Source organism: Phocoena phocoena, chromosome 12 (assembly GCF_963924675.1).
Source record: "Phocoena phocoena chromosome 12, mPhoPho1.1, whole genome shotgun sequence".
NCBI lineage: Eukaryota > Metazoa > Chordata > Mammalia > Artiodactyla > Phocoenidae > Phocoena > Phocoena phocoena.
The window spans coordinates 1804766-1819340 of NC_089230.1; the positions used below are offsets into that span (position 1 = coordinate 1804766).

The 14575-nt window shown below is 46.4% G+C and overlaps 1 protein-coding gene across 7 annotated transcripts in view; it reads right to left on the reverse strand.

Moving 5' to 3' along the window:
• Positions 1–14575, reverse strand: part of AFDN (afadin, adherens junction formation factor) — a 136984-nt gene that overhangs the window by 39813 nt on the left and 82596 nt on the right. For 4 of the 7 annotated variants that reach the window (XM_065888471.1, XM_065888467.1, XM_065888465.1 and 1 more), the window contains 8 exons: positions 11756–11874; positions 8920–8981; positions 8587–8792; positions 5695–5840; positions 5273–5367; positions 4613–4878; positions 2514–2657; positions 1024–1222 (listed from right to left, as the gene is read on the reverse strand). In XM_065888471.1, coding sequence (XP_065744543.1) covers positions 1024–1222; positions 2514–2657; positions 4613–4878; positions 5273–5367; positions 5695–5840; positions 8587–8792; positions 8920–8981; positions 11756–11874 — 1237 coding nt within the window. Of the gene's footprint in view, positions 1–1023; positions 1223–2513; positions 2658–4612; positions 4879–5272; positions 5368–5694; positions 5841–6576; positions 6598–8586; positions 8793–8919; positions 8982–11755; positions 11875–14575 lie in introns of all 7 variants that reach the window. The other 3 variants (XM_065888469.1, XM_065888464.1, XM_065888468.1) reach the window with 1 other exon arrangement.

Consider the following 14575-nt stretch of genomic DNA (forward strand, 5'->3'; position numbering starts at 1 on the left):
TATCGACGCCACCTTCCCCACAGCATTTGCCCACTTAGGTCTGCGTGTCACATTCTGGTAATTCTTGCACTCTTTCAAACTTTTCCATTATTATCGTGTGTGTTACGGTGACCTGTGATCGATCTGTGACGACTAAGACTTGCTGAGGCTTGGGCGGTGACCAGCATCTTTCAGCGATAAAGTACTTTTTTATCGAAGGCACGTCCATTGCTTTTCAGACGTACTACTTCTGCACGCCTAACAGACGGATTAGAGCACGGTGTGAACGTAACTTCCGCACATGTGCTGGGAACCAGAGCTTCACGCGCCTTGCTTTCCTGCGGCGTCCTCTTCATCGCCGTGGCCTGGAACCAGACCCACGGCGCCTCCGAGGTCGGCCTGTGTCTTCCTCGGAACACATCAACAAGAGAGTGGACAGAGGGCACAGAGTAAAAGCGGGAAGCGAGCTGCGCCGTGCCGGTGCATCGGCACACACGCGTGTGCGAGCTCGGCATCGTGACGTGCATGGGCTCGCCCCGTGCCACAGTGCCAGGGGCTCCACGCTCAGCCACCTGCCCAGTCCTCAAGACAGCCCCGTGGGGTGGCACCGTCGACGCGCCCACTGCACGGGGGAGGTCAAAGGCGACAGTGGGGTCAGAGCTCCGGCCGTCTGGTTCTAAGGCTGGTGCTGTTCTTGCCTGCTCTGCTCTGGGGTCACCAACACTCACGGTTCGCGCTTACGGGGCAGATGGAGCTCCCAGGCTCACACAGAACCCAGGAGGGAGGGGCAGCCAAAGTCCCTCCTGCTGTAACCTGACACCAGGCAAGCTCTCGGGGCGGCCGGGGCAACACCCAGGACCCCGTGGTCTGCACGCCTCTGACCCCACGTCCCCACGGGACGCTCCCTTCCAAGCCGCTGGACCCCCAGCTTTTCCAGCACACGGCGCACACGACGCGGGCGGGCTGACACACACCGACACACGAGCGCAAGGCTCGCCTGCGTGCGGGCCAGCTCGGATGCCCGGTGTGGGCACCGCCACCCACCTCTCTGGCACAAAGGGTCCAGAAACTCCTGTAAGCCGTTTGGGATGTTTCTGACAACGTCGCAGGAGTAGCCATCCTCGGGCAGAAGGAACGGCAGCTGCAGGTCGGGGTCCTCCTCCAGCTGCACCTCCCGCCCGTCACTGCGTGCCAGCTCGTCGGCTGTGTTCTCCGCCACAGCCACTACATGCTCCATCAGGTCCTGGTTGGAAAACAGACACAGGGCTGAGGACACGCTCGGCGACGGGCGCAGCTGACCGGCAGCTGTCAGAAAAACCTTTAAGCACGCGTAGCGTGGCTACATACACATGCGCGGGGAGAGTGAAGTCTATCAACAATTCGAATCAGTCTATAAAGCAATAAAACACTAGCACAGCACAGACTCTTAAGAGATCAGCTTCCGTATTAATTATTAATTTCCAAAGACCTGTGGTTTTAAACAGAAAGAAATTCTTCGACCACAAGAAAACGGTCTTTTTCCCTTCTCAAAAATAGCTTTTTCCTTGCACAATTTTTTAACATCCGTTTGTTAATAACCTTACTTTTATACTTAACGACATCGGAAAAATCTCACACAATGTTAAACGTAAAAAAAATCAGGACAAAGATATCTATTCCCGGCTTACGCAGAGGCTATTACCTTATTATGGGTGATTCTTGTTTAAAAACTTTCCGTTAGTGAGAGAACGTACACACAGGACAGTTCACAAATCCTAACTGTACAGCGGAGCACACGAACACTCCGCCCCCACCAACCAGCCCGCTCGGGGGACCGAGCCACACCCACTGCGAAGCTGCCCTCACTGCCCTGTCCTCCGTCCCCAAAGCCTCGGCCACCCGGGCTTCTAACCCGCGTCCTCCTGTGTCCCCAAGTCCGTGCAAATGGAAGCCCAGGGTGTAAACCCCACACTGGAGATCAAGCCATCCATCCAATTAGGTTACCTCTCTACCAAATTCTCAGGGCACGTGCAGCACTCCTCTTTATAGAGAGCCAGCTGCAGCACGTACCGTTTTCTGTGTTTCTCACCCTCTGTCCCTTCTAGGAGGCATCCCAAAATAGCAGACTCTGTTCTGGACAAGAACCTGGGTTTTACCAGGCAGACACCTCTGCACAGGTTGGGGAGCCCCTGCAGCTACTGCTGCGTGAACACAAGGACGGCACTCGGGGTCTCAGGTCACAGCGCCGCGCCCGAGAACTCAGATGTCAGGGCAGCTTCCTCACTCCCCGCCCCGGCTTTCCAACCATTTTCCAACAACCTCATTCCCCGAATTAAACCCCTTTCTACTGAACATGCTTATGTACTTTCTACTTCTTGCACCGACCTCTAACTCATACAGACATCAATAGCAAAAGTGACCTCGTGAGACGCCCCAGTGCATCACCTTACTTACTAAAGAAATAAGGGAACGGATTACATAAATTTCCCTTTTCCTCCACATTTCCCTGTGCAGACGCGGCCCGCGTGGAGTGGCGGTGTGGCGCTGTCACTTACTGTAGGGACAAAAGGCTCGTCGGGTGCACAGTGGTAATTCTGAAGTAAGGCTTGAAGTTGCAGTGAGTTTAACTTGAAGCAGGTACTGTTTATATTTGGGATGTCGTCGGGTGCGTACTTATCCATCGTGAGCAAAGTGGTTGCCTAATGTAGAATAAGCAACACGAAATCTCGTGATTTCAAAGTATTTCATAAATATTCCCCTTTACAGAACATCTGTAAAACTGCGATAACTTGCTAATTTGATTTTGAAATGCAGGGCGTGTTTAAGAAAATACAGTTCCATTAACGTTACCTATATGTGTTAAACTGAACTCAAAGCATCGTAAAGGTTTTTAGATGAACTGTTTTATTAAAATATATATTTATAATGAGACTCAATAACTTATGTTCAGAGAGCGTTTACAACTTCTTAGACGGCTTCCCTGGTGGCGCAGTGGTTGAGAGTCTGCCTGCCGATGCAGGGGACGCGGGTTCGTGCCCCGGTCCGGGAAGATCCCACGTGCCGCGGAGCGGCTGGGCCCGTGAGCCACGGCCGCTGAGCCTGCGCGTCCGGAGCCTGCGCTCCGCAACGGGAGAGGCCACAACAGTGAGAGGACCACGTACCGCAAAAACAAACAAAAACAAAAAAAAGCTTCTTAGAAACGTCAACATTATAACCATTAAGATCACCAATTACTAAGGTCTGAGTAAAACACCATTGTAATGACTTCTTTTTTAAAAGATTTATTATTTGTTTAATTTATTTATTTTTTGCTGCGTCGGGCCTTAGCTGCAGCACGTGGGATCTTCCGTTGTGATGGGCAGGCTTCTCTAGTTGTGGCGCGCGGGCTCCAGGGCGCGCGGGCTCTGTAGCTTGTGGCACACGGGCTCTCTAGCTGAGGAGCACAAGCTCAGCAGCAGTTGCGGTGCGCAGGCTTAGTTGCCCCGCGGCATGTGGGACCCCAGTTCCCGGACCAGGGATCGAACCCACGTCCCCTGCACTGTAAGGTGGACTCTTTCCCACTGGGCCACCAGGGAAGTCCCTGTAATGACTTTTTTAATAACTCGCTGATTCAATCAAAGTAAGAGGGCAGAAACCTCTTTCGAAACTAAATATTTTTAAGAGACTGAGAAAGAAATACAAAATTATACATTGTAATAACGCTAAAGAAGTGCCCTAGGACGCGAGGCTCTAGACGCCCACTTCCTCAACCGCAAATGCCCGCTCCTGGTCTTAACACCTGGGAAGCTCCTAGGACTGGCTGAGCCATTAGGACACGGCTCTGCTGTACTCCTTTGTCCCTTTCTTCCTCTCTTGCTCTGTTCCTGGTGACCTGATGATTTTCTGCAGTGGTGTGCTTAGATTCCTTTCTCTTTATCTGTGTATCTGCTATAGGTCTTTGCTCTGCGGTTACCTGGCTTTGTATTCTTAAAAAGGCAATCATCATCCATTTTCAAACTGGACTTTATCTTTCAGTATGGAGCTTTATGAAATATACCTTACTATTCTCAATTTAAAAAAACCCTTTAAGGTATTTATTCTACTGAGTACCACCTGTTACGGGCTGTACTGTGTCCTCCAAAATTCGTATGGGGAAGTCCTAACCCTGTTTACCTCAGAATGTCACCTTATTTGGAGACACGATCCTAACAGAAGGAATCAAGTTAAATCAGGTCAGTAGGTCTGGCCTCTTCATAAAAGGCGGACGTTTGGACACAGGTGTGCCTCCAGGAAGACAAAGGCAGAGGCGGGGAGGGGTGGTGTGTCCACAAGCCCGGGGACACCAAAGACTGCCAACAGCCAGCAGAGCCTACGGAGGCCTGGAGCAGATTCTCCCTCGCAGGAACCAACGTGCCCTGGCCTGGATCTCAGACTTCTGGCCTCCAGACACAATACATTTCTGCTGTTTAAGCCACCACATTCGTTGTACTTTGTTCAAGCAACCCAGGCAAACTAATAAACCTATGTGCACATGCGGAAAACCCCAGAGGGAGGGTGCCGAGCTCCGCGGAGTCCTCGTTCCCCCCGTGGTGGAACCAGAGACGTGTATGACCGCGCCACTGAGCGGGGCCGTGGGGCAGCGGGGCCGCGGGGCAGCGGGGCTGGGACCACCCACCTGCACGATCCTGCTGAGGTGGCAGTCGGCCGCCAGCTCCAGGCCCTGCTTCTCCGCCCAGGCCTCCACGTGCCCGAGCTGCTGGCGGATGATGGCGCCCCAGTAGTGGGAGCACAGCCCCGACGCGGGGTCGGTCACCAGCCGGTTGAAGAGCCACATGTTGATGAAGTGGAAGAGCTGGGAGAAGAGCTGGATGGTCAGCGCGGCGTTGACCCGGCAGCGGCGCAGCAGTGACATGGCCCCCGTGAGCGTGTGCAGCACGTCGTCTGTGCAGAGACACGGCACTGCGTCACCGAGGGGCTCCGGCATTGGCGGTAAACGCGCGCGACGTCTGTTCAACCTCTTTGGAACAGCAATCTCATCCCCACGGGAAGCAGTGACGTGGTCTCGAGCTACCAATACGCAGCGGTACGAACCGCATCTACGTAAGTTCACCCGGACAGACCTCCGGGAAAGTCTGATGTCGCACCAGCAGGATGCGACAAGGTAACTCTTCTTAAACAAGACACGTGGTGATCACAATTGATGAGTTAAGAATGCCAGATCCCATAGGATGCCTCGTTACTTTCATAATACCTCCCCCTCACATACAGCAAATATGAAAATGAAGCTAAACAAACAGGAGAAGGAGGGGACGAAGGAGAAGAAGAGAACCCTGACCTATTTTGGGTCTCTGCAGGCTGTTCTCTTCGGGGTCGTCCAGAAAGGCTGGCATGTAATTATTCAGTTCTGACTGGAGACAGTGGACCAGGTATCTGAAAATACGTAAACAATTTTAATCATCTCAGAATGACGCCCTGCTACTATCAGACATAACATCACAAGTGAAACAACTCGGACTGCTTAGAAATATCTTCCATGTAAAAAGTCACGTAAGAGCTGTACTCTCAGGATTCCTGAAGCACAACTGAGTGAATTAAATCTATTAAATCAACACATTTTGCATATAGCTATTTATGCTTCTTGATATCCATCTTCAATTGGGGTAAATAAAAACCCTTAAAATTAGTTTTGAAAATTTAACCAGAAAACATGATTTAGATCCTTACAGAATAGTATCATCTCCAAACACATGTTCTTACTTAAAGGCCATTTGAACCAAGTGTGCTAGAACATCCTGGGCATCCAACGTGATTCGACTAAGATCTCGGTCCTGCTTTATGAAGTTGAGAAGCTCAGATGCATTTGCCATCCAGAAAGCAAGCGCCCCTGCAATATTCTTCTGCTTCTGTAGACAGAACACGTTTCCGTAAGCAACCACAGGACAAGCGACAATCACAAAAATAAAAAGGAATGCTCTTGAAAAGCTGAAGACAGACCAGTACCTTCCCATTTCCACCAAGGTATTTACCACAGATACCAGATACTTGCAGAGGAATTTGGGTACACACACAGCAATGGAAAGTAAAAACCCACCGCAACTTCTTAGGCTTCATGTATAGACACACGGATCTAATGAGCTACAATTTATGGAATCAGTGGGGGTAAGGAGGTATCGAATAATACAACACCAAATTGGAGACCGTGCATTATCTGGTAATCTGTGAAGTATACACACATGTATCCATGGTTACCCAACAGCCACCCTGATACTCAAAGTCACTGGCTTGGACACCAAGCGACTCGGTATCAAGTACTGATCTATCGTGTCATCTCCCGACCACATGTGCAGGCCAGGCAACCTCAGATGAGATCCAAAGAATAGGAACCAAGGATAAACAATAAAGAGAAGAAACAGAACTTTTGTCATTTCATATCCACACTGAAGTGCATTAAGCAAAAGTTATGAAATGCTGATAAAGGCTGCACAGTCCAAAAAGGGTTTTAGTACTGCATGTTCCAGCTGCCAAATGAGTGTTATGAGCCTCGGTCCGGTTGTTGTCGTACTTTGACATGGAAGCAGCATGAGAGACTCAGCTAAGCCAACACAGCCAGGAGGATCGGCTCCCAGCAGTATGTCCTACCTGATCAACCTGGTCTACTTCCTGGAGAAAAACAGACGCGGGGAAACCAAGCGGAACGAGAGAAAGAAACTTGTAAACAATCATGACAGTTAAAAAAAAAAAAAAATCAAAACACTAACATGAAGGTACGACATGAGGGTACGACATCTAGTTACGCTATTCCCATGTTACACACTCATTTATAGTCCTGAGGCAGCTTTGGAAGTCTAGGGCATAAACGATTCGTTTCATGTTCTTAAAACTGGCACAGTAACGAAGGGAATTCCTAGAGTTCATCTATAAAGAAGATGTTACAATAAACGAATACCCTGATCTCTTTAAAAAGATTTACAAAGAAAAGGACTTCTTAACGTCTCTTAACAGCGTTTCGCGTTTGAGACGACTTAAACGTACGTAACTTGAGAGTCTATTCTCCTGGATCAGTTAATAAGAATGAAAAACAAGAAAGACCAGCAAAAACAGTAAGAGCTGAGAACTTAAAAATGTATTAAAGACGTATTATTTCTATACTAGAAAGGAGTAACTTGTTTTTTGAAAGTAGGTTTTTACAAAAACTGAAAGAATTTTAATTATTCCATAATTACTCTCTAAAAATTGAAGATTTTTAGATCTTCAATCTAAATATTGAAGATTTTTAGATCTCCAATCACATACTGAACCTAAATCTGAAGTCTGAAAGGCGTGTCCTGATAATGGTGATTTCACTGCCTAGTTAAGAGAAGTCCATCAAAAGTAGTTTGCTGATGGGAGTCTAATAATTTGAAATCCAAACGCGACGGAAGACAGACAATGGCTCTGAATGACAAGTGGAAAGGAAATCCACATCTGTCTATAAAATAATAAGACAGTAACAAAATGGTATCCAAATAAAACGACTTTCCTTTTTAATCTGTTTCCTCACCTGGGTAGAAGACTCATAACCTCCTCAGATTCACAGGCTAACCACTCAAACATAAAAGAAACCCTTCTTGAAAATGTCTGGCCTTTTAAAACAGTTCTGAGGGAATTAAGAGAGTCGTCTGCCTCAAACTAGTCTTTTCTAGTTTGAAAAGTATCCTGACAGGAGAAAAACAATCAAACCATCTAGCCATGTTATGTAACATTGTATACCTAGAGTTTCACAGCTGAGTAATAAATAGTGTTGACAAGTGATTTAGGAACACTTTTTTAAAAAATCTGTAAATTTACTTTTAAGGACTTTAAACCTCCAAGTTATCTAAAAGTCTGGAAAACTATTATGCCAACTCTATCAACTATAGACAAGACAGTACTAAAGGAAACACACCATTCTGCCAAGAGAATATCCTTATTTCCTGAAAATTTTAAAACTGGTTTATGAAAGAATTTGAATCTGATTTTCGTCGTGAGAAATCTCACGATGTCCATTATACCTACACAAGTTTGCTATCAAAAAACCCAGATGCTAACTACCAACATCCTAGTAGGCTCATTATAAAAGAACAAGTCCTTTTTCATAACCATTAAAAAATTCTAAGGAGGTGTCAGGAACTGATGGGGCGGGTAATGGAGGGAAACTGCTCGGCGGGTGAGGGGTCTGTCTGGAGTGATGGAAAAGCTATGGAGTCAAGTTCAGGAGGCTGCACGACACTGAATGTGCTGACGCTACCCAACGACTCACTTTAAAATGGTTCATTCTATGTTACGTGAATTTCACCTCAGTAATTTATTATTATTTTTTAAATTCTCAATGCCTTCTCACAACTAGTGTAATTTCAAGGGTCTTCTTCATGATCATTATGTTACCATGTACGGTTTCTCTTCCCTTATTTTAAATTTTGTAGGGAAGAAACAGAAACAAAGTTTACATTTCTTTTCAACTTTTAAAGCTATACAATTTCTAATCCTACTTATGTAACTTTCGTTTTAGAAAAAATTAAGACGGAGTCAAACATGTAAACAAATCTGAAATGTTAAAAAAACGAACTTAACTGATTTAAAAATTATAAACACGGTCATTGAACTGGCGCGGCTCTGCAGGCTGGTGCTTACCTGAATGACCCCCTCCATCATGCTCACCATCTTGTTGACAATGGCAATCACTTTGTGCGTCCGTTCTGCGGGACTGACATCGGGTCTGTACTGGCTGGACAATACATACCGACACGCCATATATAACACGTATGTAGGTGACAACTTAAAATGGACTGTAGAGCTATTAGTGTAATTTATAATGGCAGATAAAAATGAATCTTCAGCTGTGAAAAGATTTCAAAAAAGAAGAAGAAGAAAAAAAAAAAAGAACAAAAAGAACCCCATGAAAATCAGATGGAGAAAAATGGAACAAGAAGTAATTCACTACCAATGGAATCTGAAATTACTCACAACTTTCCCTGAATTCAATGCTTGCAGGCAGTATTAGGTCAGGCCCAGGAGCGTCCTGAGTTCTGAAAGAGGAAAATGGCCATTTCTTAAAATCCGGTCACATTAGCTAATAACATCACCGACAACCAGTGCAGATTTCTGCAACTATTTCTTAAATGTCTCTATATAAAATTTTTTCAAATAACACACAGCCCGATGACTGGTTTTCATGTGGAACCTATTCAAACGTTCAAATGAGTGAACTGGGAGTGACCGCGTCCCAGCTCCTCACAGAGGTCAGGTCCTCGAAGTATCTGCTTCCGTCAGGAGAACAGATCTGACCCTGTTTCTTTATTATTGATGAAGACGTCGCGTGGAGCAGAGAGATCAGGCTGCCAGGCACCTGCTACCGCGATGGCTCAAGTGACAATGAAGAGACACTGCTGGGAGACACAGAGAAAATCTAAACCACACTGAGCTTGAAACTGAGCTCTCACACAGGAAAAAGAAAAGCGTCCTAAGAGCTAGACATCGCCTTTCTCTCCCAAGAGAGGTTAGACACGTGACCCCTGCCATTCCAGGTCCCCTCGACCACTCAGTGTTAGCGTTTGTCCCCGCGCACGGCGACCATGCCGTAGGATGACTAACACGGCTGACTACAGATCTGCAGGTACAGACGGGCGAACTAAAGTGATTCCTTTCCAACAACAAATGTTCTGGTCCCTCCATCCTCATCTCCAGGCACCAAAAGACGAATAAGGAGAAATATAATGTGAGTTCATTCAAACGATCATAAACATGAAAAAGTAAAAACAAAAAAAACCTTCTTTTCACCAAATTACATGCTTCAAAGTTTATTATCCAGTCTATGATTTATTAATTTGGACTTAACTCAATAATTTAGGTATAAAAATGCTCTTAGAAACAGAAGTAATTCAAAAGCTCAGTTATTTTAATGTGCCTTTCTTATGCTGCCGTATTTGTAAACATGCGAAACTGCAGCTAAGCAGTAATTTTCAATTTAATACCCGTAACGTGAACCTGGATAAATTTTTACCGAATTTTTTTAATGCTTCATCACTTCAACACATCTATTAAAAATAAGGAATTTAAATTCTCATTGAAAAAATTTTTAAAATGTGTCAGTGGTACTTTAGAAGTCTTTTCCATCATTCATAATTGTTTCCTTGACTAAGGTTAGTATTTGATCGCTCATGAAAGCCACTTAGATTTTTATGACCATACCAGTGTAGAGGAACTGCTTACACTAACAACGTATTATATACACGAAAAACACAGAGACTGAAAATGGGAAGAACCATCTGTTTCCATCACTGCCCTCATATCAACAAAGCAACACGTATTTATATCCAATAAAACTTAAGCAAGTCTTGGCAAAACAAAAGAATATGACCTTGCAAAAAACTTAACTAAAACATACGCTCACAGGAAAAAATAATTTCTGACATACAATTAATCATATGGCTATTCTGACACTATGTTACCATATATTTATTAACTGTATTAATAAGTTAGTAAGTATACACTTATTAATTTTGCATATCCTAAAAACATTATCCTGATCAATCTTCCCCTCCCCTAATGACGATTTGCTTATTCAAGTATTTATGGGCTTAGAACTATGATACACACCTCTTGATCACCTTATACGCAAATGGAGGTTAACTCCTTATAAGACTAATTCACCATTCTGAACATCTAATTCTAGAATACACTACCAAAATCAAGTCCGGACACAGAAAGTAGCCTATTTCTTATTATATCTAAAACAAATTCTCCATGTATAATGATTCATACTGTAATTGTAAAAATATTCACAAAAAAATACTGAATAATAACCAAAAGCCCGTAATAAAAATGAGGTAAGAACTTGAGATTCCCAGATGAGTCTACAGATTTAATTACTATGATGAATGCTATTAAAATCTTATAATGTACAGTGCCCTCTGCTGCAAGATGGAAAACTTAAGCACTGCATCAGTCGCTTGTCGCCTGTCACCAAATGGTAAGCGACCTGCCTCAGCTAATGCCTTGGTTACTGGATCTGCGAAAGGGAACGGTCAGCATGGCCTCATCAAAAGTCTGAAAAGCACCGAAGACGAGCGCTCCTGGCTCCACTGCTGATAACGAGAGCGTTCACACCCAGCTCCCCCGCTTCTGTGTGAGGAGGGCTCAACACCTACAATGAACCACCATGCTTTCCAACACCGAAACAATTTTAGAAGCCACGAGGAAACAGAATTCTGACTTAAGGTGAGATGTATTTAAAAATCTTAAGAAAAGGAAATAACAAAAGGTCTATGTTCTCTGTTCAAAAAAACCAGGCAAGACCAGTGCCAGCAGAGAAAAAGCCTCATCTCCGTCTATCAACACGGAGCCATCAGGGCGTGAGACAGAGCAGGATGGCACTCCGTAACTCTGAAACACTCAACTTCAACCTCATTTTTGGCTCTGTGTATTTTTAAACACGTGAGGATTTCCTCTGGAAATGGGTCAAATGATTAGTCTTATCTAAATATCAAAATGATCAAATATTAAAATCCTCCAAAAATTCCCTTTCCCCCTGTTTTTACCAAGTAGCACATTTAACATGGAAACATCTTAATTCAAACTGCCTCCCGTTTCAACTGGATGAGGCCGTGGCATGTAAGCGAGGGATGTAACTGTTGATGAAGCATTTTTTTTTCAATTCAGTAACATGAAAAGGAAATAACCTTAACGTACTGCTAACACTCTAAAAATGTCAGCCAAACCTCTGGAGTGAGTAACCTCTAACCCAAACCCCCTCCAGGTGTACTTTCACTCCTTTCACAATTCCAAAGCACCCATTTCCCACCTGCTTTCTTGCCTGCGGTAGTCCAGCTGCTGCTCCACTCTGACCATGGGCTTCACCATCCCTCGCTCGGCGGTGCCGGCGGCAGACAGCCCCCTGTCGCCGTCCAGCCTGGAGGAGCTCTAAGTCCAGGGGAAACACAGGGCGTTTAAACACAGCACGCGGACCAACCACGCTTCACACTCAGTCAGCGTCGTGGGGGAGGCGGGGGAGGCGGGGGGGGGGGGGGAGCGCAGAGGGACAGCAGAGGCCAGGAGGGGCCCAGCAGTGCCGAGGATGCCACGTCCACAGCAGTGTGCCCAAGAGCAGTCACTGAGAGAATAACAGCACACACGGCCACTTTCCCCGTCTGGCTCTAAAACACAGGCATGCAGGCGTGGGGCACACACACCAGGGCCCTGCAGAAAGTCCAGTAATAGCGGCGACCTGACTCCAGAGTTCTCTTGGGTCAGGACACAGTGGACGGGGTACGTGCACAACGTGAAGAGGCGGCTTTGTTTACTCGTGAGTTTTAAGGAAGGATGTAAAAATTCACTCATCACAGCTCAAAACCTAGTGAAGGATTCAGTACAGAAACTGGCTTACTTCCTGCCCTTAATCAACCCAGGGAAAAGACACCTATGAAGCAACCCAACAGTCGATGTTAAGTCCCTCCAAGCAGTGCCCACTCCTAGCCAGCCTGTGGCTGACAGAGGGATGAGTTACTGATATTCAGAAAACAATCAGAACAGAATCAATAAATTTAGGTAAAAAATCCACTGCAGCAAAAAATTTATGTAAGACTTCTTGCTACATCCCTTACTGTAGAAACTGAGCACAGATAAGTAAATAAAAATCGTCCTGGCCTTATCAACCAGAATTAACACCGTGCAGCATGTATCCTTCCGTTCTTTATATTTCCCATAAATGACATTACAAAGCCTACACTCTGTAAAAGATACTTTTTCTTATGCTGTAGACATCTCGTAATATTATTTTTCCGTTACAGAATTGCAATGGCTGTATTAACATTTTGTTGTCTATTCGTCAAGGTTCATTAAACCAACTTTTATTAGGTTGTTTAAAATGTTCATCAGTATAAAGTGTCAGGATAGCGGTGCTTGTTTGTGTGTGTATAAATACACACACGCGCACACACACACACATTCACACACAGTAATTAATTACTTTGTTAAGGTATGGCTACAGAAATAAAATTGCTTGGTCAGTGGATGGCGACATTTAGACTACAAAAAGTTGTTATAAATGAATAATGGTAAGGCAATGAACAAATAAACTGGTATGTTTATAAACTAACATGTTACAAAACCACTTTAGCTGTTTTCAAATGATTTTTAGAACAAATGCTCACAAAACAGCTGAAGGAAGCAGGAAAGAAAGGTGTGTGTCTACGTAGAGAAGGATTTAATCATGTTAAAATACACACAAACACACACATGCATAAGAGTTCAGAAAAGGATCTACCAAAATTTTACCAAAAGCCAACCATGGACTGTGGATGAACCGTTTTCGGTTTTTTTCACGTTTTCTCAATTCAGCCAAGTTTTCTCTATGGACAATGCATTTTTATAAGAAGCAAAGTTTTTTATAAAGATGGTTATGGTACTGGGTTCTGAGAGTACTTCTTCATTAAACTGCTCACTAGATCTTTACTGAGGCTTTTATGTACTGCCAGGCATTTTTCTAAGCAGCAGAAGTGCAGCAGTGAGCACACAAGCCCTACTACCCTCACAGAGCTCAAACCGCACAGTCAATCGACAAACAAGTAGCGTACGGTCTCAAGGGCTGCACAAAGAATTTCACGTACAGTGTGTACTAGTGCCAGGGCGCTCAAGGAAGACTCCTTCATGGAGGAGACTTCAGATGAAGCCCGAGGTAAGAAGGGGCTCGCTGGGGGACAACCAGTGGAAAGAGCGTTCCACGAGAAGCAGGCCCACCCGGCCTTCGGGTGGGACGGGGGTGGGCGTCCCGGGAACAGAAGCAGTGGTGGCACATGCTGAGCTGAGAGGGAAGGGGGCCGGGCCCCAGGAGCTGTGTGACACAGAGCGACGACCACGTGACAGTGGGACAAGAAACCACCCGGAGGCTTCGGAAGCAGGGCAGTAGCAACGTCCAATTCACGTCTTTAATACCTCGGTTCAGCTGCCGGGAGGAGAATGACGGGCCAGGGAAGAGCAGAGGAGGGGCTGCCGTCTAAGAAGCTCTGCGGTCCCTCCTCCACAGGACGGCTGCAGCCTGAGCCAGACTCTCCCGGGGACGACAGACAAAGGAGGGTCAGAGGGCAGGGGCCGCGCCGGCGGGACCTGCCGATGACCGGGTGAGGGCGTGACCAGGTGAGGGGACGAGGGGGACCAGGGCGGCCCGCGACGGGTTTCTGTCGAGCGATGCCGAGGATGCTGGAGGACGGGATGTCAGGCCCCGAGGTGGGGAAGGGTGAGGGAGAGAAGGTGTGTGAGAAAGAAAGTCTCCGTTTGTCTCAGCTGCGTTGAATGTGACGGGTGCTGCAGAGTCTGGGGGGCTGGCGCCCAAGATGGAGTGGCGCACACAGAGGGCATCCAACTGTCTAAGGTCAGCTGGGAACAGGTACCAACGGAAGAGGGGGGCCCGAGGTCTGAAGCCTTGGCCCCCAATTTCAGAATCAGGCAGTGGGGGGGGGGGCGGGGACCCACCAATCAGACTGAGGAGGAAGGTGCCCTGAGACGGGGGCGAGAGAGGCCCTGGGGCGGAGGGCATGCACCCGCTGGGTGGTGCTGGCACCGCCGAGACGGACCACACGGGACCTGGAACCGGGGGCGTCGGTGCCCAGGACAGGCGCGGCCCTAC